Raw genomic sequence first — 22,897 nt, 5'->3', positions numbered from 1 at the left:
AACAAAAAGTATAAAAAGTCATAATTGAAGAAAATCTCCTTAACATTCTCGTTTTTTAACACCGTCTTAAAAACATGCACAAAATCATAGTCAAACATCAACAAACCCCAAGATTTTTTTTTTAAATTTTGTAATTGCAAGGGCATTTTAGTCATTTCACCCGTTCTTAGTCATTCCCTTGAGAATCAGTGGGTTTTGGGGGGTTTTAGTATCAGAAAAGGAACTGCATATGCTCTAATAATTTTTCCAAAATCATAGTGAAAAAATCCAACAAAAAAACCGAAATTGGAAACAAAAATCCGAAAAATAATGGATTAGAAAAGCATTAACTTTAGCTTTTGCCGTTTGTATTTTTTTTTTTTTACCGTTTGTTTTGCAGTCGCTGTTTTTACTGTTTCCGGCCTCTCCACCAACCTTTATCTTTGTTTTACTTTCATCTTCAAACGGTAGAAAACCACAGCATAAAAGGCAAAAGCAGAACGCAGTGAGAGAGAAAACAGAGGAGCAATTTCTGAGACGGAGACGTAGCGGTCTAACAACCATGGGGTGAGAAAAGAGTAAAGCAAAAGCAGCTGGTACGGGAAGTGCTTTTTTTCGCTGCTTCTGTTGCTATTCACAAACGCAGATTAAGGAAGAAGAGAAGTTGTTTTGATTGATCGTTTTTGCTTCTGGGTAATTTTGTTGGATCCTTTTTTTTTTCCTGCTGAGAAAATCATGCCATTGTGTGTATCTTCATGGAAGAATGCGTTTTGTGGTTTATTTGGGCTTGATCCTCCTACCCATGACTCTGCTTAACTAAATTTTTAATTTTTGGTTTCTGGGTAATTAAAAGTTTGATCCCTTTGTTTTTCTGTAATTTTTTTTAAGGAATTGGATTGGTTTTTAATTGTCATGGATGATCACTTAAGATTTTTTTTGCTTCAAAGTTTGGTGATTCTATTAAGCTTGTGAATTTGTTGATTTTTTTACTAAATTCTGACCATCTGTCTTTTGGGTTTGTCTCTGATCAGGTATTTTTGTGGAAAATTCGTTCATATCAGTCAATTTTAGCATATGATTTCGGACCGGAGTTTTACTGATCAGGTAATTGCTTGCTGTTTGTCATCTTTCTAGTTTATTCCATGTTCTTAAGAATCTGATCTCACCCACCATGTTGTTTTATATTCTAATTAATCTGGTTTTTAATTGTGGATTTTGGTGATTAGGCGTGATCGTGTGAGAAGTTAGAGTATACAAACCTTCATCCTATCGAGAATTACTGAATTCTGGTGGTTTAGAGCCTGGTTATCAGGCCCCTTGTTGAGTTTATTCATCTTGGTTTTGGTTTTTATTCGTTTGTGGATCGGAAACAAAATCAGTAGCGAAGGTGGTGCTGTTATTGGCCAGAGTTATGGCTACCGCGTCGCAGGCAGACTCTAGACGCAAGTATTCTTGGTGGTGGGACAGCCACATAAGCCCGAAGAATTCAAGATGGCTTCAGGAAAATCTTACAGGTATACATCATATAACTGGTTTGGTTTGCCGTGTTTCTCATATATGTGGAGTGAAGCAATGCTCTCTCGCCGGACATCATTAAGTTTTTTTATCATGTCAACTGCATTGCATATTGTGACACGATTTTTACTTCGTCCTATCAAGAAATGTTCATAATGAATAACGAATTCTCGTTTCCTAAACTGTTACATCATCAAATATGGAATATTGGATGGCTAAGAAGTGGAACTCGGACCTTATTTAAGTTAGTTTGAATAGTGTAAATATGTATGTTGGTAGATTCCCAATTTCTGTTGTTGACTGCTCGATGAGACGTCATTGTGGTAGTACCGGGCCTGTAAACTGCAGTGATCCTGATTTGTCAACATATTGTTCTCTCTCCCTCCGCCTCTCTTCTATGTATTAGATATATATATAGAGTTAATTATGTTTTAACTTGTTGAACAGATATGGATGCCAAAGTCAAACACATGATCAAGCTCATTGAATTGGATGCCGATTCCTTTGCTAGGAGGGCAGAGATGTACTATAAACAGCGCCCAGAATTAATGAAATTGGTAGAAGAGTTCTATCGAGCATACCGTGCATTAGCTGAGAGATATGATCATGCAACTGGGGCGCTGCGCCAGGCTCATCGAACCATGGCAGAAGCATTTCCCAACCAAGTTCCCTTTGCAATGGGAGATGATTCACCTGCAGGTTCCTCTGCTAGTGAGGCTGATCCCCGTACACCTGAGATGCCACATCCAATGCGGGCATTCTTAGACCTTGATGAAATGCCAAAAGATGCTCCGGGAATCTCCTCATCCCATTTCCTTGGTGTAAAAAAGAATGGAGCTTATACCGATGAATCTGACTCTGGAACAAGCAGAATGGGCTTGAAACAGCTGAATGATCTATTTGGGTCTGGAGAAGGAAGGGCGAAAAAAGGTCTCAATTTTCCTGATGAAGAAGAAAAAGACCGCAGCATGCAGGACAATGAGACCCATAACGTCAAGGCTCGATCATTGTCCGAGTCTGATCGACTGGGTAAAGCAGAGACAGAAATTTCAAACTTGAAGGTGGCCCTTGCTAAATTAGAAGCCGAAAAGGAAGCTGGCCTACTTCAGTACCAACAGTGTTTAGAGAGGTTAAATAATCTGGAGTCTGAAGTCGCTCGTGCACATGAGGATTCCAGGGGACTGAACGAGCGAGCCAGTAAAGCTGAAGCTGAAGTTCAAGCTTCGAAGGAAGCACTTGCTAAATTAGAGTCTGAAAGGGATGCTAGCCTTCTGCAGTATCAGCAGTGTTTGGAGAAAATCACTAATCTGGAGGACAGTATCTCTTGTGCCCAAAAGGATGCTGCAGAGCTCAATGATCGCGCGAGTAAAGTTGAAACTGAAGCTGGAACTCTAAAGCAAGATCTTGCAAAGGTCGTAGCTGAGAAAGAAGCTGCGCTTGCACAATATCAACAATGTCTAGAAATGATATCAAATCTGGAGGAAAAAATACTGCATATTGAGGAGGATACAAGAAGAATTAATGAGCGAGCTGTTAAAGCCGAAGGTGAAGTTGAAACCTTGAAGCAAGCAATTGCCAAGTTAAATGAAGAGAAGGAAGCTGCTGCTCTCCAGTACCACCAGTGCTTGGAAACCATATCTGCTCTGGAGCATAAGATAGCTAGTGCTCAAGAGGAGGCCCAACGGCTACACTCTGAAATAGATGATGGGATTGCAAAGTTAAAGGGTTCTGAAGAAAAGTGTATTCTGCTGGCACAATCAAATCAGACGCTCCAATCTGAGTTGGAGTCTTTGGTGCAGAAAATGGAATCTCAGGGTGAAGAACTGACTGAGAAGCAGAAGGAGTTGGGCAGACTCTGGACTTCCATACGCGAAGAGCGTTTGCGATTCTTGGAGGCTGAAACTGCTTTCCAGACACTGCAGCATTTGCATTCTCAATCCCAGGAGGAACTTAGATCTATGTATTCTGAACTTCACAATGGAGCTTTAATTATGAAGGACATGGAAACGCGTAATCAGGTTTTGGAGGACGAAGTCCAGAATTCGAAGGAGGAAAACAAGAGGCTGAGTGAGCTCAATCTGTCTTCATCCATGTCAATAAAAAATCTGCAAGATGAGATCTTAATCTTGAGGGAGACAATTAGAAAACTTGAAGAGGAACTCGGACTCCGAGTAGACCAAAGAAATGCTCTCCAGCAAGAGATATACTGCCTGAAAGAGGAACTCAATGGCTTGAACAAGAAACACCAAGTTATGCTAGAGCAGGTAGAGTCAGTTGGCTTGAATCCAGAGTGCCTTGCGTCATCTGTGAAGGAACTGCAGGGTGAAAAATCACAGCTAGAACAGATGTGTGAGGCTGATAGAAGTGAGAAAGCGGCACTGTTAGAAAAGTTGGAAATCATGCAGAAACTTCTGGAGAAAAATGTTCTTTTGGAGAATTCCCTTTCGGATTTGAACCTTGAGTTAGAAGGTGTTAGAGGGAAGGTAAAGGAGTTGGAAGAATCATGTCAATCTCATCTGGAAGAAAAAGGTACAATTGCTGCTGAAAATGCCGCCCTACTTTCCCAGTTACAAATTATGACCGAGAACTTGAAGAAATCATCGGAGAATAACAAAATTTTGGAGAATTCCCTTTGTGATGCAAATGCTGAACTTGAAGGCTTGAGGGTAAAATCAAAGAGCTTAGAAGAGTCCTGTCTATTGCTTGATAACGAGAAGTCTGGTCTGACCAAGGAGAGAGAAAATGTAGTTTCTGAGTTGGGCGCTACTCAGCAAAGACTGGCAGGTCTGGAAAAAGGATATACAGAAATAGAAGAGAAACTCTCTGCTCTTGAGAAAGAAAGAGAATCCGCACTTCGTAAAGTGGAAGAGCTACATGTTTTCTTGGATTCTGAGAAACAAAAACATGCCAGTTTTGTTCAGTTGAGTGAAACCCAGATGGCTGGTATGGGATTGCAGATCTCTCGTCTCCAAGCAGAAGGCATGTGCATGAAGAAAGAATATGAAGTGGAACAAGACAAAGCTGTGAACGCGCAGATTGAAATCTTTGTCTTGCAGAAATGCATAAAAGATCTGGAAGAAAAGATCTTGTCCCTCATGGTTGAGCGTCAAAATCTGTTGGAGGCATCCAAAATGTCAGAGAAACAGGTTTCTGACCTAGAGCATGGAAATCTTGAGCAACAGGTGGAGATTAAATCTTTCCTTTTGCAAACGAAAGTACTGAGAATGGGGCTGTATCAGGTGTTGAAGACTCTTGACGTGGAGGCAAACCTCAGTTGTGCAGGAGAGGTTGAGCAAGACGAAACACTTCTTAACAACATTCTTGTCAAACTTCAAGAGACGCAAAATTCTCTCTCTGAAACTTGTGATCAAAATCAGCAGTTGGTTATTGAGAAGTCAGTTCTCATAGAAATGATTGACCAACTAAAACTAGAGGCAGCAAATCATATGAGAGAAAGAAACACCCTGGACGGAGAGTTCAAGAATCAGTCTGAGAAGCTTGTGGTGTTACAGAGTGGGGCCCAAAGACTTGAGGAGAAGAATGAAGAATTGAAGTTGAAAGTAGTGGAGGGAGACCACAGAGAGCAAGTGTTGAGGACTGAAATAGATGATCTGCATGAGCAGTTCTTGGACTTGCAGAGTGCATACAACGATGTATTGGAAGAGAATGGCAAGATGCTTGTAGAGAAAGGAGCTTTGACAAAGATGGTATCGAATTTGTGGGAAGAGAATCGTGACCTCGAAGAGGAGAAATGTGTCATGTTTGGTGAAACGATATATCACAATAACTTTTCACTTGTTCTCAAAGATTTTATTTCAAGAAAGCTGCAGGAACTGGAAGAGCTCACTGACTATTTAGATAAACTTCATCTTGGAAAGAATGACCTGGAAGATAAGGTAAGGATGTTGGAGGGGAAGTTAGAAGATACACGGATGGACAACGTACAGCTCAAGGAGTCATTGAATAAGTCCGAGAATGAGCTGGAGTTAGTTAAATCTGTTAATGATCAATTGAATGGTGAAATTGCAAATGCAAAGGATGCGTCGTACCATAAAGAAAATGAGCTTTTGGAAGTACATCAGGCCATCAGTGTGCTACAGAATGAGAGGCAAGAGTTGCATGCGTTAGTGGAGGACATGAATGGTAAGTATGGTGAGGCTAAGGTGGTACTACAAGATCAAGAGAAGCAAATTCTCAAACTCTCTGCAGACAATGAACTTCATATCAAAGAGACTGGCAACCTTTGTGTAGTGAATCAGGAGTTGGAGTCAGAAGTGCAGAAAATGCAGCAAAAAGCTGAAAAAACTAAAATCAAAGAGGAAGGTTTGATCAATGAACTGCAAAAGGAAAGACAAGAGATAGAAATGTGGTTGTTTCAGGCTGCCACATTATTTGGCGAACTGCAGGGTTCCAACATTCGTGAAACATTGTTTGAAGGAAAGATTCGCGAGCTCATTGAAGCATGTCAGATCCTCGAAGACAGAAGCAATTCCAGAGGCATCGAGAACAAAATTTTGAAAGAAAGAGTTTGCGCATTGGAAGACGAAAATGGAGGGCTACAAGCTCAGTTGGCTGCATATATTCCAGCTGTCATCTCTTTGAAGGAGTGTATAACATCGCTTGAGAAGCATATACTCGCAGACACCGGTTCTCATAAACTTGACACTGAAGAATCAAAGGTAACTTTTCATGTCTGTTTATATATTACCTATGGAAATTGAAAGTTTCAATTGTCACGAGCCATTATTTGAACTCATGCTTTATCATCAACATTCAAGGTTTATCTCTGGCAAGTTTTACGGAAAGTAAGCCGGTTTCTGTCTAAAGCTTATTTGGCTTAAGACATGATGACTTCGTTTTATAGTTCAATGGTGGATATCATTTGAAATAACATATTTGTATCCCACTTTATCCAGGATGCCCTTCTGCATGCTGAAAGCCCTCAAATGGATGGAGATCAAACAGCCACAGTATCAGATGGTGTTTTGGACTTGCAGGATTTACAAAGAAGACTTGAAGCTATTGAAAAGGCAGTGGTGGAAAAGGAAGGTCATGTTTCTGTAAATCAGGTTCGTGACACTATGAAGAAGCGTGAAATATCTGGATCAGGGAATGAAGTTCTGACAAAAGACATCGTTCTTGATCAGATATCGGAGTGTTCATCCTATGGGATAAGCAGAAGAGAAACCATAGAGCCTGATGCTCAGATGCTTGAGTTGTGGGAGACCAGTGACCAGGATGGCAGCATTGATTTGACAGTTGGCAACTCCCAGAAGGCAGGCGCTGTACCAACTGACCACAGTCAGATGGAGGCAGTAAAGGAGCACAATAAAGGACATCCCTCTTCTGAATCATTGGTTGAGAAAGAATTGGGTATTAACAAATTAGAACTCTCTAGGAGATTTACGCAGCCCCGTCAAGAAGGGAACAAGAGAAGCATCCTAGAAAGACTTGATTCCGATGTGCAAAAGTTGACAAACCTTCAAATTACTGTGGAAGACCTGAAGACAAAGGTGGAGATTACTGAGAAGAGCAAAAAGGGCAATAATATGGAACTTGATAGCGTAAAGGGGCAGCTGGAAGAAGCCAAAGAGGCCATTACGAAGTTGTTTGATGCCAATCAAATGTTGATGAAGAGCGTTGAAGATGATCCCCCGTCCTCTGCCGGATCTTCTGGGGAAGTACCAGATGAAAGTGGGAGCGTGAGAAGGAGGAGACTTTCTGAACAAGCAAAAAGAGGGTCGGAAAACATTGGGCGGTTGCAGTTACAGGTTCAGAAACTGCAGTTTCTTCTTCTGAAAATCGATGGCGAAAAAGACAGCAAAGGATCAGCTAGAATCATCGAGCGGAAGAAAAGTGTTCTTCTTCGCGACTACCTCTATGGCGTGGGAAAACCCGTCAACCAAGGGAAACGGAAGAAATCGCCCTTCTGTGCATGCATACAGCCCCCAACCAAGGGAGATTAAACCAATGAAATTTCATTAGTTTACAGTAAAATGATGAGGCACTAGTTTTGCTTCATTGTCCATAAGTTTTTTTAAACTTTTTAGAGCTCTACTTGTTTTGCCATATTTTAGAGAGAGAGACAGAGAGAGTATTGGGTCTTGGATTAGTTTTGAGATCCTGCTGTACATTTCAGGCCCCATCTTCTATTCAAAGGAAACCCACTCTGATGGGGTTTGCTTTTCTTTTTTTTCCATGTTTTTTTCCTTCTTCTTTTACATAAAGAGAACTAGCAGAGTGTATGAAAATAAAATCTTTTATTGAATCCTGTTGTTCGGTGTATACATTCTTTCTGCGTTACAAGTTCTTGTATAGATTCTAACATTCTCCAGAATCCGGCGAGATCCTTACATGTAACCGGGAGATTATCCCCCTCGCCTTGTACCACTCGTCACGTGAATTGTTACACCACTGGGTGAGAGGGATATACGCTGGGTTTCACTCGAGTTTTTTTCTGCGGCTCTACATGTTACTTGCAGTCTATAGTACAAACCCTAATACATGCTCAAGGAAAAAGGATCAAAGTGACGGCAGAAACAAGCTTTTCCTGACAACCGATGACACTGAAAAACCAGGCAAGAACAGATTCTTTAAGCCTAAACACTTTAGTTTCTCCTCGAAAGGTACCTACGGGCAGCACCTGTTCGATGGAGGCCATAAGCTTCCAACTTGAACTCGTCTAGACCAGACTTGGTAGAGCAAGATTCACATTGGTGTAGCAGTCTGCTTGCCGTGCTCCCGGTGTTTGATCAAGTTATCCCTCAATGTCCTCCCCAGTGGATCAACTTGCTTACTGCACTGTTCTCCATATCCTGAATCATGATGGCCGGATAAAGCAACATCCGGGTCCAATATATCTCCACTGTCGATGATTATATTGTGAAGCAAACAACATACCAAGATAATGCTTGGAAGTTTACGTTTGTCAGGTCTCCACATAACCTTGCTGAGGATTCTCCAAGTGCCCTTCAACTGCAAGAATGCCCTTACTGCCAGCGACCTAGCAGCCTCATGCATGGCGTTAAAAGGAGAAACGGAAGGCGGAAGGCCATTGCTTTCAAAAGGAGTTATCAGCCAAGGAAGCAGAGGATAGCCAGCCCCACCAACTAAGTACTCTCTAATCTCTACTCCTCCAGATAAACTTCCAACATCTCCATTCAAACGCTGTCCACCTTCACAGAGCTTGTAAAACCCCGAACACTTCAACAGTCTAGAAGCAGTCATGCCCCCAGGCCAACCAGTCACAATATCAAGAAATCTCATCTCATGGTCAACAATTCCCTGCAAGAGCATGCTGTAGTTCTCCTCTGAGTCACACCAATCATCTGATGTTTGAACCGTAGGTAGGGTCATAATGATGTGAGTACCATCTATGGCTCCACAGCAATTCGGCAATCCAAAGGATGCTTCAAATTCAGACTTAATCTCTTCCATTCTATTCGAATCAGGCCACTTGAGGTGGTGCTTTGCGCGCTCTTCCAATGCTTCAATGAATCTCCAAGTCACCTGAGAAACTGTGGACTGGCCGACCCCAAATGCAGCCCCCACTGAGACTTGAGACTCCCCGGATGCCAACCTTCTCATGGCAATTGCAACCTGTTTCTCAACACTGAGAAGCCTTCCTTCTATGTTGATGAGCCCTGATGGCGGCCTCGACACCAGGTCTTCTCTTACAAGTGAACAAATGTAATCGAAAGTCTTTTTCGAGACCCTAAAGAAAAACTTAAATCCTTCCTCCTCATCATTGGATACTGAAGAACCTACACACGTGAATTCATCGGATATGCAGAATGAAGTTGTTATCACGGACACTTCAAAACCAAAATCAACTCTTAAAAATCTTTACTAAAATAGAAATCAACAATTTCCCCACTCCAGATTCCAAACCAAAATCTCTATTATTCAATAGCTAGTTCTCTTGTAACGACCACCAGAAATTTACCACACTTGCATTTTTTGACAAGTCGATATATATTCTAAACCACTCTAATTTACGCATAAGTGGGCTAAAGCCCTTTAAGAATGGTTTTGTTTTTTAATTTTTTTTAGTACATTGATATTTTTACACTAAGAGGAGCTAGTTTTCTTGTAACGACCACCAGAAATTACCACAACCACTTGCATTCTTTGACATGACGATATATATTCTAAACTAGTCTAAATTTACGCAGATGTGGGCTAGGGCGGAATGTGCTCCCCTCATGCATCCAAGTTCGAATCCCCTTCCACACATCTTAGATTAGTATAAACTATAAAGTAGAATATCACTCGTATAAACAAAAACTACTCTAATTTACGGGAGGGGAATCCGAAGACAATTGGCCTAACCCACATCTGCATAACCAGGTGCATTTTCCGGCGCTGGTCTGAATTCTTACCATTTCAGTGATCAAATTCATGATGCTAGCTAACTTGAAAACCACATTTTACAGATTTTGAGCTGTAATTATGAATAAATGTACGGACTTTAACATTCTAGAACAAATTTTGAATAAAACCCACATCACTATTTCTCTTGGAATGCAGCATTTTCCAGTAAAAAAAAGCAGGAAATTAAGAGAGTAACTGAAGAGTGAGTGAGCTCAGTGAAAAGTAAAACCTGCTTGGGTTGAAGAATTCTTGTGCCAGAAACTATCCCACCAATCCGAATCCACGGCTTTTGCCTCAACCGGAACCACCACGCTCTTGCTTTTCCTCAATTTCCTGTCTTTCTTGCTTTTCCTTGATTTCTTCGGAGGCGCCATGAAAGTTAAAGCTCTGATGGTCTCAGAAAAGAAGTGTTTGGATGGGAGGAAAGTGATTGAAAGTTAATAAATTTGAACTGTTTTCTTCATCTCCAACACATGCGTTTCCGACATTTGATGACTGAACCGATTTCGAGCTGGTCGTGTATCTCCACATCTCGGTAGGAACAGAACGGATACGACTGTTGGTGACCAAATGGCTGTGGGCTGCTTTGACTGTGGATGAAATTTGGATATTTGGTTGGTCAAGCCCAATAAATTTCTAACCCAAAATTTTGGTGTGAAAAATACAGTGTATTATCGATGCTTCATCGGCATGAATTGGCTAGGCTTTGAATTCTATTTCATTGTTTAGTGCAACACTATTGATGGATTGCAATGTACTTAATCCATGTTTTTCCTCGATTTTCTTAAATTTTCTAAGTAAATAATCAGTTAAGGCTAACTTTAGACCAAATTTTTAGTTAAAATCGTAGATTCAGAAAAATCAAAGTACCCATGTTTCAAATTCGAAGTAAGGAGGGAGAAGAGGGAATTACCTTGAACAAAGAAGATGAAATTGCAGAAAAGAGGAGAGGCGGATGATGAAATCAGTGGAAGGGAAACGCAGAGAGCTCGAAGAAGAGAGAAGCTCGACTGGCTTTGTAACCCACATCGAGCGAGAGGTATGATTCCTGTCTTATTTGGCACTCACATCCCGACCCAAATCCAATCCATGTGACATTTTAGCGCATTAAACATAGGTTAGGTTACAAGTCCAATTTGAAAGAAAGTAACGTTTCCTAGCCAGCCCACCAAACGGACCAAAATAAACCAAAACCAATTGTCATTAGGAACGAAGAAACATACGTACCAAAAAAGCTAACGATTTCATGTGTTTCCTAGTTTAGAGTAGGAAAAGTTTGAACTGTACTTAGAAGCAGAAACCGTACCAGTTAACTTGGTTTCCTTCCTGCAACATCTGCATACTTCCAAGCGACAATTGGAAAAGTCAAGATAAACGTAAATCCAATTGGAATGCAAAAACCAATTGTAACTGGGGAGCATGGCAGCCTGAAAAAAGGTACGTTTAGTTTACTAGTATATAATGCTGCCCCGCCTCCCTCTGCTTGCATGCTACCATACTATTACTCACTTGCATTGTGATCTTCTATCTAGAGAGAGAAAGTGAGAGAGGAGAGAGAGACAGAGAGAGATGGCGAACAAGAACATACTTGTTAGCTTTTTGATTTTGTGCCTCGCTTCATCTCAGTTTTTTTATATTGGACACAGCCGACCCACCCCAGTAGCAACTGCATCATCGGCCAAAACCACGCCCGTTGCCATGCCAACTTTGCCGCTCATGCCAATTATTTCGACGCCCCCCATCAGTGGTACACAAATAATACCCGCCACGCGCTCCATTGCTACGACACCCCCGGCCGTCACGATTACACCAGTGACGCCAGCCACACCCTCCATCGTAACGCCACCCGCGCCCGCCGCAGATACACCAGTGACGCCCGCTGATCCTTTGATTTCTAGCCCACCGCAGCCGGCCGCCGAGACACCCGATGCACCCTCCATGGTTACGCCATCTACTCCGGCCACGGATACACCAGTGACGCCCGCTGATCGTCCGATTGCTAGCTCACTGCAGCCGGCTGCAGATAGCCCTGAGACGCCCGATGCTCCCTCTATTGCTCCGCCACCTTCGCCAACTCCACCAGAGACTGATGCCTTGCCATACCCATATAACGACATACTGGACTACTCAAACGGCGCTGCTAAACTGAATATCAGTTACTCCCTATTTTATCCATTGATTATGTATCTGTTTCATCAACTACTATTTTGATTACACGGTTTTCTTTTTTCCTTTTTTTTCTTTTTTTGAGGAAACTTTTTACTTTGTAAGCATAATAAACAAGGGAATTTTAACGAAAAGCTTTCAGTATTGCTCCCTCTATTGCTCCGCCACCTTCGCCAACTCCACCAGAGACTGATGCCTTGCCATACCCATATAACGACATACTGGACTACTCAAACGGCGCTGCTAAACTGAATATCAGTTACTCCCTATTTTATCCATTGATTATGTATCTGTTTCATCAACTACTATTTTGATTACACGGTTTTCTTTTTTCCTTTTTTTTCTTTTTTTGAGGAAACTTTTTACTTTGTAAGCATAATAAACAAGGGAATTTTAACGAAAAGCTTTCAGTATTGTTCATTTTAACGAAAAATCATATTTTTACACTAAAAAGTCATTACTGATACTATTTACTTTACCCTTTATTTTGTCTTTATCGTTAAAACTCAAAGTTTTCAAGCCTTTTTTATTAGTTTTTCTTAATAATAATCTATTTCTGTAGCCAACAAGATCCTATATGTTCATTTTACATCATATATCGTGCGGTCAGTTTTTGTCAAGTACTGTTTGTATATAATTTTAAATAAAAATATTTAAGGTAATTTCTGATCCCAGGATGTACAATAAACAGATAAGATTGACGAATCTCCAGAATCCTCACAAAGAGAATCCGATGAGAATCCGAATTTTTTTTTAAGCTAGCTTGGCAACAATGTGATTAGAATAATTTTGAAGCTATGCAACAATGTGATGATCTTAGAATCATGCAATATTCTTGTAAAGTTGTAATTGAGCTTAATAGTTTTTCTTTATTTTTGGTGAGAGTGTAAATTAGACGTCTGAAAGTTAAGAATTAATATAGTATATAAATAATAAAAACATATACAGAATCAGAACAAGGTGTCAGAGCTAGCTTTATTTGTATATTTAAACAGTAAAGAGTCATGACACTCCAAACATGACACGATAAGTTAAAAATACTATAGATTGTACCTTGAGCTCACCTCTTCAAATATGCTTATTCCACTTGTGTCTCTGTTTCGAACAGGTGCAAAGGGATCAATTTTGGATGAGGATCCTCTCCAGATCCCTTTTTCAGGGATTCTTACATCATGATCATTTATCGTATATTGTGTAATTAGTTTTCGTTAGGTATTATTTATGTTTAATTTTAAATAAAAAAATTTATAATAATTTCTGACAGCATGATGTGCGATAAACAGTTAGGATATGAAGATACCTAAGATTCCCACATTTGGATCCGGAAGGGATCCAAATCCATCAATACGAGGGTGATTAATACTGCTCATTAGATGGTGTCCCAAAATTTTCTTTGAGGAATTAATTAGTGCGCTGCTATTATTTATTACCAATATAACATAAACATATAGTAAGCTACTTTTCCCTGTTTAGATTTTATCCTATCTTCCTCGTCGTTAATCCACCTTATAATCCTGAAAACACCTGTAGCACTTTGTGTTATAGATTAGACTTATTGTTATAGATATTATGTGAAAGTAGAGAGAGAGAGAGAGAGAGAGATTACAGGAAGGGTCTTACTTCTTCGTTCCAACAATTATTATTGCCATATTGCCATTAAGGAGATAATATTCTTTAAGCCTAGCTCAATCAATCAAAACTCATCACAATGATAATCCTACAATCAAGGGATAATGTTGATTTCTTTACTTGTAACTTGAGGGTTGATTTGATATGAAAGTAGGGACTCATTTAGGAAGTAGTGTTTTCGAATTCCTGAAAAAGCTTTTAGAGAAGAAAAAAAAAAGGGTTTCAAAAACACTTGAAGTGCTTTTTGCAAGAAGCACTTCAAGTGTTTTTCCATGATTAACTTGCATTTTTACTAAGTATTAGTTTCAAAAATATTTTATCTAAAAGCGCTTTCAGTCATTTAAAAACTTAATGTTAAGTTCAGTGAAGAAATTGTTGGTTTTATCAAGAAGAAATTGACAAAACACACAGAATTTTCAGCGTTGCTGCTACTGCAGTGATGATTTCATTGATTCATTCACATTGGATTCCTCCATTGGTGTAGGACAAGCTTATCAACGAGCTGTCCAAAACACTAACAGCTGTTAATTCAATCTAAGCCTTACATCCCTAACCTATTTTGTATTTAAAAGGAAAACAAGCCGTTGGACTCTTAGGCTTCCTTGCTAGCTAATCCAAAATCAAGAGCCCAAAATTCATTTGGTTCCAATACTTGGATGAAATCATAATCGTTAGACCTATTTTAACAATCACGTGTAAATGTTGTTCCAGTTTTATCAGATGCTCCCGAAGGGACAACAATAACATATAAATGGACTATTCTTAATAATTCAGGCTCACAAAAATGAATCTATGTAAAGTTTTGTTTCGTTATGAGATTTACAATATTAAGGACGAGAGAGGGAAAAAAATTAACGCTTCCAACTTCCCACTAATTAAGCAACCAAGAACATAAAACGATAAGACTAATTTCTCATTTCAATGTGTCCTCATCATATTTTACGTACACTTCACATTGCTTTATGTGATACAAAAATTTACACTGGTACATACATAGACAAGGTAATTGAGCTAGCATGCAACTCAGACGTTATTCCATACGCCGGGTTCTTGATCTTTGATTGGGTCGGGTTTGGTGGTGTGAAGCATGAAATTGCATGCTGCAACTGCCTCTGCAACTGTGAGATAAATCCATTGCTGACCTATTTTCTCGATCAACTCTGACTTGTTCATCTTCTTCATCACCTCACCTCCGGGGTTCGCCAATACAAGCTAATTGCATAAAACGAAACATGGTGTCAGATTTAGTGTTCTTTGTATACTAAAACTATTATTGACAATTTAATAAAAAGTCACGATAAGAGAGTATAGACTATACTTGAAGTCCCCTTCTATCAATTAGCTTCTTAACTTCTTCAAACATGCTAATTCCACTTGTGTCTATGTTAGCAACCGCTGCAAGGAATCAATTATCGGGTGATTAGTACCACTAATTGAATAATTTACCATTATTTTCTTTAAGGGATTTGATTAATACATGATTATTTTTTAATAATTTCCCTTACCACTCATATCCAATATCACATATTGTAAGCTACTTTCTCCTGCAGATTTTATCCTATCTTCCTCGTCATTAATCCACCTTGCAATCCTGAAAATATATAGCAGTTTAGGCCAACATCAAGCTTTAATTTCCTATTAATTACATGTAACACTGTTACTTTTCAGTTGTAAATTTTAAGTACCTTTCTCTTAAGTAGTTGGTATTTGCAAAGTAAATGGGAGCATCAATCTCAAGTATGAGAATTCCAGGAATATTGCTTGCACTTTGGTACTGGTCAACATTTCTGTAATCCATGGAATTCGGAAGGTTTCCAAGAATAAAAGTCCTAGGCCTTGCCACAAACAAAAGCACCCTGATCACAGATATTGCTACCTGCATAAAGAAGTCAAACCATCGTAAGTTATTGACCTGTTGTTACCGTGACACAATAATTTTTCATTAGCAGAGTGTAATTTCAGTGTGACAGATATTAATACGAACCGCTACGACTAGGCCGATTTCAACGCTGGCAAAAACGACGCCAATGTACGCACTCATGCAGATGACGAAGTCAAACTTGTCAACCTTCCAGAGGTGGATTGCGGCTTCATAATCTATAAGGCCGAGCATGGCGGTGATTATGATGGCAGACAACACAACAAGGGGAGTGTAGTGGAACAATGGTGTGAGGAACAACAATGTGAACATCACTGCAATTGCCATGATAACGTTTGACATTGCCGTCTTGCATCCTGCATTGTAGTTCACTGCTGATCTGGAAAATGGCCCTGAAAATTATTGAAGAAATTTCATGTGATTAATGAGAGGAGATAATTAAGCATATGAATTTAATTAAAGGGCTCTTCACAAATATTAATCACAATTTCATTGTAAAAACACTTCAAACGCTGGTTTAAGTAAAAAAAAAAAAAAAAACATTGGACTCAATTGTTATTATACTCAATTATTATGATGTTTGATGTTAATAGTTGATACATGATCCTTTTTTTCTATACTAGTATACATGCATGATTCTAGAAGTGTTTCTCTTCAACCATAACAATCTCAGGAGACTACACTAATTAAGTAATTAATACCTGTAGTGAGGTAGCAAGAAGTGCAAGAACCAACAACGTTCATCATCCCAATGGCAATCATCTCTTTGTTCCCATCAATGTGGTAATTCTTGAACATGGAAAAGCTTCTCCCAACGGCTATTCCTTCCTGTACATAATTATCATAAAAATTTCCATAATCAATTTATTAATTACTTTAAGCTATTAATTAATTATGGTGATCAGTCGTGTTAACCAATAATTAGTACAGTAATCAAGGATTTAATTAAGATATATATACTTACAGCCAGAGCTATGATGCCCGTGATAATGCCAGTTTTAAAAGCTGTTGTGAGATAAGGAGACACAAATACAAGGTCTCGAAACGACAATGGATTAATCCCCTTCTTCAGCTTTCCTATCTGAATATATTCACCAGAAAATGCAGGCATTAATTAGAAACCTTTTTTCATTGTGTAAAAAACAAAAAGAAAACAAAAAGGAATATTTATTTTACTTTTAAATTCCAAAAGAAATGAAAAGGAAAAGGTATTGAGTCTATTGACCATGACCTAGCAACCAGAACTGTCACATAATGACATGGGAGATGGGGCAAAGTTAAGGATCCACCGAGTCACCACCCAATGCTATTGTTTGTGGGGAGTCAAATACTGAAGACAATACAGTGTTTGAACAATCATTTTTTGGTTTGGCCCAAGATTAAAATTTGTGAAGGGCTTTTAACACATGGGTTGGGGAGGTAGACCTACTTTGTATTTGTTTATGGTGGTTCAAACTGTTCCTAATGTCATCTGCACATTAAGCCACTCTAGGTAGTGATCACGGACTCCACGTATGTGTTTGAGTGTTTGCAATTCTCGTCATGTGAGACATAGACAAATATATGTACGAGCGTATACACATGATGTCATGATAAAATCTTGTGCATGAGAGAGATGATTTTTCATGTATATCTTCATGTGTATGTGATTTTCATAATGTGAGATGTAGACACACAACTATATACACCGAAGAATCTTAGGGCGAAAGAGGAGCAAAATATATATGGGACTGTCTCAACTCTCATGAGCTCTTTGTGTCTTTGACCGTTTTAACTAGGTCTCAAAAGAGACTGACACATAACACTATACGACTATCCTATGAAAGTTTTTTTCTTGGGAGGATAGATTACTTTAGTTTGATGTGAGAGCTCACCACTTGAACGCCGTGTTTCTCAGCATGGGTGAGATAAACCAGAACGCTTCCCAAAACTATTGACGTCAAAGGTGCCAGGGCTGAGATCCAAAAGAGCTTAGGTTTCTTCTTGCTCTGCATTATCATGTTGTCCAACATATAAAGACAAATAAACTATATGAGCACATTAGGATTAATTTAAAATTTCACTTTTCTTCCCGCTTACAAGTTACATCATAAACAAAACTAGAGCAATGATTCTAATGACAAAGCCAGAGAAAGAGTCCAGATAATGGTTAATTAGTATATATGTTATTTTAAAAGTTCACATGGATTAATTAAAATTTGTTATTATTTAATTAATCCTAGTATTACTTTAACAAGGTGCATGCAGATGAAGATGGGCCGGGGTCATCATCTTTGGAAGTTTTTTTACTTGATGTTGAAAGTGGGAGCAGGTTAGGGTTGAAAAAAGGAGAATTTTGAAGAAGAAAATTTATATATACCTAAAAGTCGATTCCAAACCATGAAAAAGTGAGATGCAAAGCAGTTTCAAGAAGTGTTTTGATTAGGACATATGTATCCCATCCAGTGATACTTTTCTATAATTAAATTATTTAAGTAATTCCCCACTTAATCCAATCGAATTATACCTTCTTTTTTAACATTCAATATTTTATGTTATTTAATTTTCTGGTCCAGCAGGCATATAATTGCGTGACAGGAGAGCTTAATTTTCTATCAAGGTTAATTAAAACATGACAGATATAAAGAATAAGCATCTGATGTATAAAACAAAATAAGTATATGAAATTAATAAACAAGAAATTAAGATATGGTCGGTTCGATTCACTTACAAAATATTTTGTGGTGAGGAGGAAGAAAAGAAATAAACATCCCAAAACTCCGCTTTCCCATCTCCACTGCAACAACCATCGATAGAAATAGAATTATATATACAATTAAAAAACCAAAGATGCAAACTTTCATGCTCAAATTCTTCTATGCCTATTGTTATTTCAACACATCATATGCCTTTTGAAATAAAAACACTTTAAACTTTAGAAAAATCCCCTGAACTTTTTCACTTTTTTCCTCAGCATGGCCACTCGAGCTAGGTCAATAATCGATCTCATCTTATGTTGACGCAAAAAAGAGTTAAATTCCTTAATAACATTTTCTCGTGAGTATATACAAATAATATTATCTTCACAATAAATGTCTAAGTCATATATAATTAGTCATATGTGCCAAGATATATCACATATGACTTTAAAAACAGTATTATATAGAACCTTAGCGTTAAGATTCATTAATTTCCACTCATGTTCGCGTTAAGATTCATTAATTTCCACTCATCTTTTTCCATTAATTGAATTAAACATGTAGAAACGAATCAGTGAGTGTTTGAGGTTTATAAAATTGTGATATTGGCTTGTTTGTGTGGGTAGAAAAGTGCAGGGAAGGGACAACAAACCTCATGTGTTTGGCTGAAAACAGAGCGCATAACTGACACTAAATCGGTCCCACGGGTGAAATGGTCAAGCCCTAGAATTCCTTTTAGCTGTTGCAGGCAAACCACTGTCGCTGCCCCCGCCATAAACCCTACTATCGTTGCATGTGATAAAAAATCCACAATAAACCCTAGCCTGCGATAATCCAGTCGAATCAAATTATGTATCAATCTAAATTTAAAATATATATATATATATATATATATATATATAAATACACAAAAAACAGAAAAATAAATTCGGATTATAATTCTTATCTTCTTTCTATCCTTATCTTGTTTTTTTTATTTTTCCAATCTATATAAGCTGGCAGTGATCGATCACTATCTATGCAGGATCTTGAATACAATCCGTTACAAAAATGAGCGTTACTCTGATCGAATCTCATTAGTCTATATTGAACTAGGACAAACTTATTTCTCCTAAAAGACAAAAAAACCAGAAAACAAATACAATTTGAGATTGTCTTGTTGTTCCACTACAATTAATCATATGTTATTCTGTCTTTTTATGAAAGTTAACAAGTTTGCTTCTAGCCACTCAGTACTACGATCTGGTGGTATTCCTTTTCGCTTAGAAGTGAGAAGTTTTAGATTCGAATATCTTGGATAAAGAATTCGATACCAAATTAGGTTGCCCATTGTATGACTTAGTCGAGCTCCCCCTCCCCCTAATGTAAAAATATCAATATACTCACAAAAAAAAAAATAATCTCACAATGTACTAGCAATAATGTGTTTCGAATTCTCCTTCGGCGGTAATTGAACCTAAGACCTCTCACTTACAAGCGACAGCAAGAGGACGGCAAGAAGAATATCATTAGACCGTAATACAAAAGAATCATTAGTAATTGCTAACCTCAACAAACCCAAGGAAGCTTGGAAAACTCCGGCAAAGAAGGTTGCGGTGAAGGCAAGATGAAGATAAAGGGTAGGGTTTTCTGCAGCATTGACCTCAGCCCCCAGCATTGAAGCTGTGAGAAGTGAGGCCACAGCCACAGTCCCCACAGCCATATCTCTTGAGCTCCCCATCATGGCATAAATCAATGGTGGAACAAAGCTTGAATCTGCATTATTAATTATTTTAATTAATAAACAAATAAAGTTCAATAATCTATCACAACCCAACTCGCACATGACACATGTGACCTATAATTGTTATTAATCCAGTCACGTTAAAATTAGAGAAAAAAAGGATAAAATCATTCCGACAGTATTGAGTTCTGAGTGCAGAACGACAAACTGGGAGCATGAATAACATGAAGGAAGAAAATGACTAATTTTGTTATAAAGGCTACTTACATAGGCCAAGAATTGGTGGCAAGTTAGCAAGCTTGGCATAGCTAATCCCCTGTGGGATCGCCAGGCTAGCGATGGTGATGCCGGAAATGAGATCTGATTTCAAGAACTCGAGCGTGTAGCGAGGCGCCCATTCGAGGATTGGAAAGAAGTACTGGAAGCCAAGAATGAATTTTCTTGAAGTAGGTTGGTTCTTAAACGGCCTCAAAGGGTCATCAGGAAAGAAGGTCTCCTTGAGAGAAGACTTCAATGTTTTGATGAAAGGTTGAGGTGGTGGGATCTCTACTCGGTGTAGAGAGTCCTCCACATTGGTTGAAGGGTACGCATGATCAGTACCCATAATAAAATGAAAAGGAAGTGATATCCAAACAGCTAGTTAGGTACGAACAAATTAACGTGACACAATTTGTAAAAGTATTGAATGGGGTACAAATTTGGGATATGCTAAATTTGGAGAAAGATTTGGAGAATGTGGTGGGAAGTTGGGTGAGAAATCAAGAAGTTGTGGGAAGTCTTGAGAGAGGGAGAGGGTGAGGGAGAGAGAAAGCAGAGCTGATTGTTAAGACTGAGAGGAGTGATTGCTTGTGGCAAATATATACAAGTGGAGGAAGGAAGGTAGTGTTTGATTAATTTTCTCAATTTTTTTTCAAGAGAATGCGTTGGGGGACCCACGATGGGGTATTGTATTAGGATCAGGATCCTCTCCTGACTCTTAAAAACTGGGCTTGTTGAGCATGCAATCGTAGCTGTTGAAATTTGATCCAACGGTTACGAATATGAGATCTTCTAAAAATTATAATTATTGTAGCCGTTAGATCAAATTTTAATGATCACGATTACCTGTTCAACAAACTCACTTTTTAGGGGTCAGGAGAGGATCCTGATCCATTGTATTAGTGATTAAAGGGGGACACGATTGTAAAGGTTTTCAAATATGTTAGCTGCACACCTTGTGCTCTATTTTGTTCACTTCTGCTCAGCTGAGAGGAGGCAAAATCGAGGAAGGTCGCGTATATAAATATTATGGATCTTTTCTTCTTTTTAATTTTTAAAGGATTTTTTATTACAAGTGACAGTGTCACTGTACATTACACGAATAAGAAGAAGGGAGTGGTTTAACTCTTGAAAAGGAACGAATTGGGAGAAATACCTTATATGCATCTAGGATTTGGATATGCATATATGGGCGTGACCTACTCGTTGTTTGCCACTATGGCATCACTTGTGATGATGTGGTGCACTCTCATTGGTTGTTCTAGTATATATCTATGAATCTCAAACATGGATCCTTTCCGGATCTAGTTGTCCTAATCCACCTAGTCATATCATCCGGATCATTAAAATTTGATTTAACGACTTAAATTATTATAACTTTTAAAATTGGTTCCTGTTTGTAGCTATTAGATCAAATTTCAATGATCCGGATGATTTGACTAGGTGAATTAGGATAATTGGATCCCGAGAGGATCCATGTCCATGAATATCAATTGTTCTGAACACGTGTTGGCTTAAGAGTGTTGATTAGTTTGTGGAAGGCAGTTATTTGCAGGTAATTGCCATGCACCCAGTTTTGATATTCTCAGATTACCTAATTATTAAGGTATAACTTTTGGCATGTTTACCGACTTAAAAATATAGAGAGATGTTATGAATATGAGAAATCGTTTTTTTTTTTTATTTTGGTCAAACGATAGATTTTATTAAATTAAATGTTAAATTAGCCATCGATGAAATTTGAACCCACGCCATCATATATGAGTTTAACATTTATTCACCACTATAGTAAATAGTCACTTGTAAGAAATCGTTATTAGGGAAAGAAAGAGTGGTAAGAAATCCACTATTCCACCTAATTAATTATTCTCTGTTTTTTAAGTATTACATATGTGAGAGGAACATCTCAGAAATCATGAATTAACATAATTCTAATTCCTATTTCTAGTATATAGTAATTAAATAAACATGTGTCATAAAACTTATGATCTCATCAAACTCATTTCGTATTATCTCTAGCTTATCGTATTTATCTTCTGAAGAAAATTGGTGTATTGGTCCATGACCTTATCATAATGTGGAGTAATGGTTTTTTTTTTTTTTTTTTTTTGAGTAACACTTCAACCTAAAATTAAAGTTCAAGGTCCAGCTCACAATTTTTAGTTTAGTTCCAATCAAACTAAAATTAAGAACCACTGCTCTAATTTCCTCTTATGATCAAGTTGGAACTTTTCAATTATTAAGATAAGCAAGCCTTCACAACAGTTTCATGGTATGTACAGAATAACTCGGCTGGTTTGACTGGATTATTAATAATAAGGGTTCAAACTTAAGAGTGCCTAACATTGCTTGATTTTTCGAGTGTACATGTTAATGCACATTCATGTATGGAGCAGTCAACTCGTCAAAGTTGGTAATCATCCTTCTTTTCTCTTTCGTTTTCGGCAGACTGAGAAAATCATTCTTAATTTGCGCACTTTGATAATTACCTCCATGCTTACGTGGAATCTTAATTAATTACCTTTCCTTTTTAAGTAATTGTATATGTCATATAACAAAACTTTTTCTCTCTCTGAATATCCTCTCTCTCATGTGAAAAACACATGACTCCTAAATTCCTAATACATATAAAGAAAGGATGGTTGTTTTCGGACACATTCATTTTTACTATTTACATATTTTTCTTAATTTTTTTTT

The 22,897-nt window shown here is 38.2% G+C and overlaps 4 protein-coding genes across 4 annotated transcripts; 1 reads left to right on the top strand and 3 right to left on the bottom strand.

The window, feature by feature from the left end:
- Window positions 1-258: 258 nt before the first annotated feature.
- On the top strand, window positions 259-7,762 carry LOC103448961 (protein NETWORKED 1D). Its single transcript, XM_008388221.4, has 5 exons — window positions 259-672; window positions 1,011-1,083; window positions 1,206-1,493; window positions 1,942-6,173; window positions 6,411-7,762. Exons 3-5 carry the CDS (start codon window positions 1,391-1,393, stop codon window positions 7,458-7,460), a joined length of 5,385 nt encoding a protein of 1,794 aa, XP_008386443.3. The 5' UTR covers window positions 259-672; window positions 1,011-1,083; window positions 1,206-1,390; the 3' UTR covers window positions 7,461-7,762.
- On the bottom strand, window positions 7,736-10,921 carry LOC103448962 (protein ANTAGONIST OF LIKE HETEROCHROMATIN PROTEIN 1). Its single transcript, XM_008388222.4, has 3 exons — window positions 10,781-10,921; window positions 10,097-10,457; window positions 7,736-9,257 (listed from the first exon to the last, which is right to left on the bottom strand). Exons 2-3 carry the CDS (start codon window positions 10,239-10,241, stop codon window positions 8,203-8,205), a joined length of 1,200 nt encoding a protein of 399 aa, XP_008386444.3. The 5' UTR covers window positions 10,242-10,457; window positions 10,781-10,921; the 3' UTR covers window positions 7,736-8,202.
- A 577-nt stretch (window positions 10,922-11,498) lies between these two features.
- On the bottom strand, window positions 11,499-11,984 carry LOC139194852 (uncharacterized). The gene has a single exon (XM_070819779.1). The coding sequence runs from the start codon at window positions 11,982-11,984 to the stop codon at window positions 11,499-11,501; it is 486 nt and encodes a 161-aa protein (XP_070675880.1).
- Window positions 11,985-14,554: 2,570 nt separating this feature from the next.
- LOC114824210 (sulfate transporter 3.1-like) lies at window positions 14,555-20,752 on the bottom strand. The gene is made up of 12 exons (XM_070819401.1): window positions 20,210-20,752; window positions 19,767-19,974; window positions 18,872-19,043; window positions 18,252-18,317; window positions 17,416-17,529; window positions 16,506-16,622; window positions 16,243-16,369; window positions 15,647-15,933; window positions 15,348-15,538; window positions 15,168-15,253; window positions 14,981-15,057; window positions 14,555-14,874 (listed from the first exon to the last, which is right to left on the bottom strand). Exons 1-12 carry the CDS (start codon window positions 20,544-20,546, stop codon window positions 14,686-14,688), a joined length of 1,971 nt encoding a protein of 656 aa, XP_070675502.1. The 5' UTR covers window positions 20,547-20,752; the 3' UTR covers window positions 14,555-14,685.
- Between the last annotated feature and the right edge of the window lie 2,145 nt (window positions 20,753-22,897).

Source organism: Malus domestica, chromosome 03 (genome assembly GCF_042453785.1).
Source record: "Malus domestica chromosome 03, GDT2T_hap1".
In the NCBI taxonomy this organism is placed as follows: Eukaryota; Viridiplantae; Streptophyta; class Magnoliopsida; order Rosales; family Rosaceae; genus Malus; species Malus domestica.
The sequence above is the reverse complement of the archived record's forward strand: the minus strand, read 5'-3'. Positions and strand labels throughout refer to the sequence as shown.

What these genes read in the sequence shown, in the direction of transcription:
- LOC103448961 (XM_008388221.4), top strand. Translation starts at nt 1,391, where the DNA reads ATGGCTACCGCGTCGCAGGCAGACTCTAGACGCAAGTATTCTTGGTGG. An exon ending in GCTTCAGGAAAATCTTACAG is followed by an intron (nt 1,494 to 1,941) that starts GTATACATCATA and finishes CTTGTTGAACAG; the next exon opens with ATATGGATGCCAAAGTCAAA. An exon ending in TTGACACTGAAGAATCAAAG is followed by an intron (nt 6,174 to 6,410) that starts GTAACTTTTCAT and finishes CACTTTATCCAG; the next exon opens with GATGCCCTTCTGCATGCTGA.
- LOC103448962 (XM_008388222.4), bottom strand. Translation starts at nt 10,241, where the DNA reads ATGGCGCCTCCGAAGAAATCAAGGAAAAGCAAGAAAGACAGGAAATTG. An exon ending in GAATTCTTCAACCCAAGCAG is followed by an intron (nt 9,258 to 10,096) that starts GTTTTACTTTTC and finishes TCACGTGTGTAG; the next exon opens with GTTCTTCAGTATCCAATGAT.
- LOC114824210 (XM_070819401.1), bottom strand. Translation starts at nt 20,546, where the DNA reads ATGGGTACTGATCATGCGTACCCTTCAACCAATGTGGAGGACTCTCTA. An exon ending in GCCACCAATTCTTGGCCTAT is followed by an intron (nt 19,975 to 20,209) that starts GTAAGTAGCCTT and finishes TTAATAATGCAG; the next exon opens with ATTCAAGCTTTGTTCCACCA. An exon ending in ACCAACTACTTAAGAGAAAG is followed by an intron (nt 15,254 to 15,347) that starts GTACTTAAAATT and finishes ATATATTTTCAG; the next exon opens with GATTGCAAGGTGGATTAATG.
- LOC139194852 (XM_070819779.1), bottom strand. Translation starts at nt 11,984, where the DNA reads ATGTCGTTATATGGGTATGGCAAGGCATCAGTCTCTGGTGGAGTTGGC.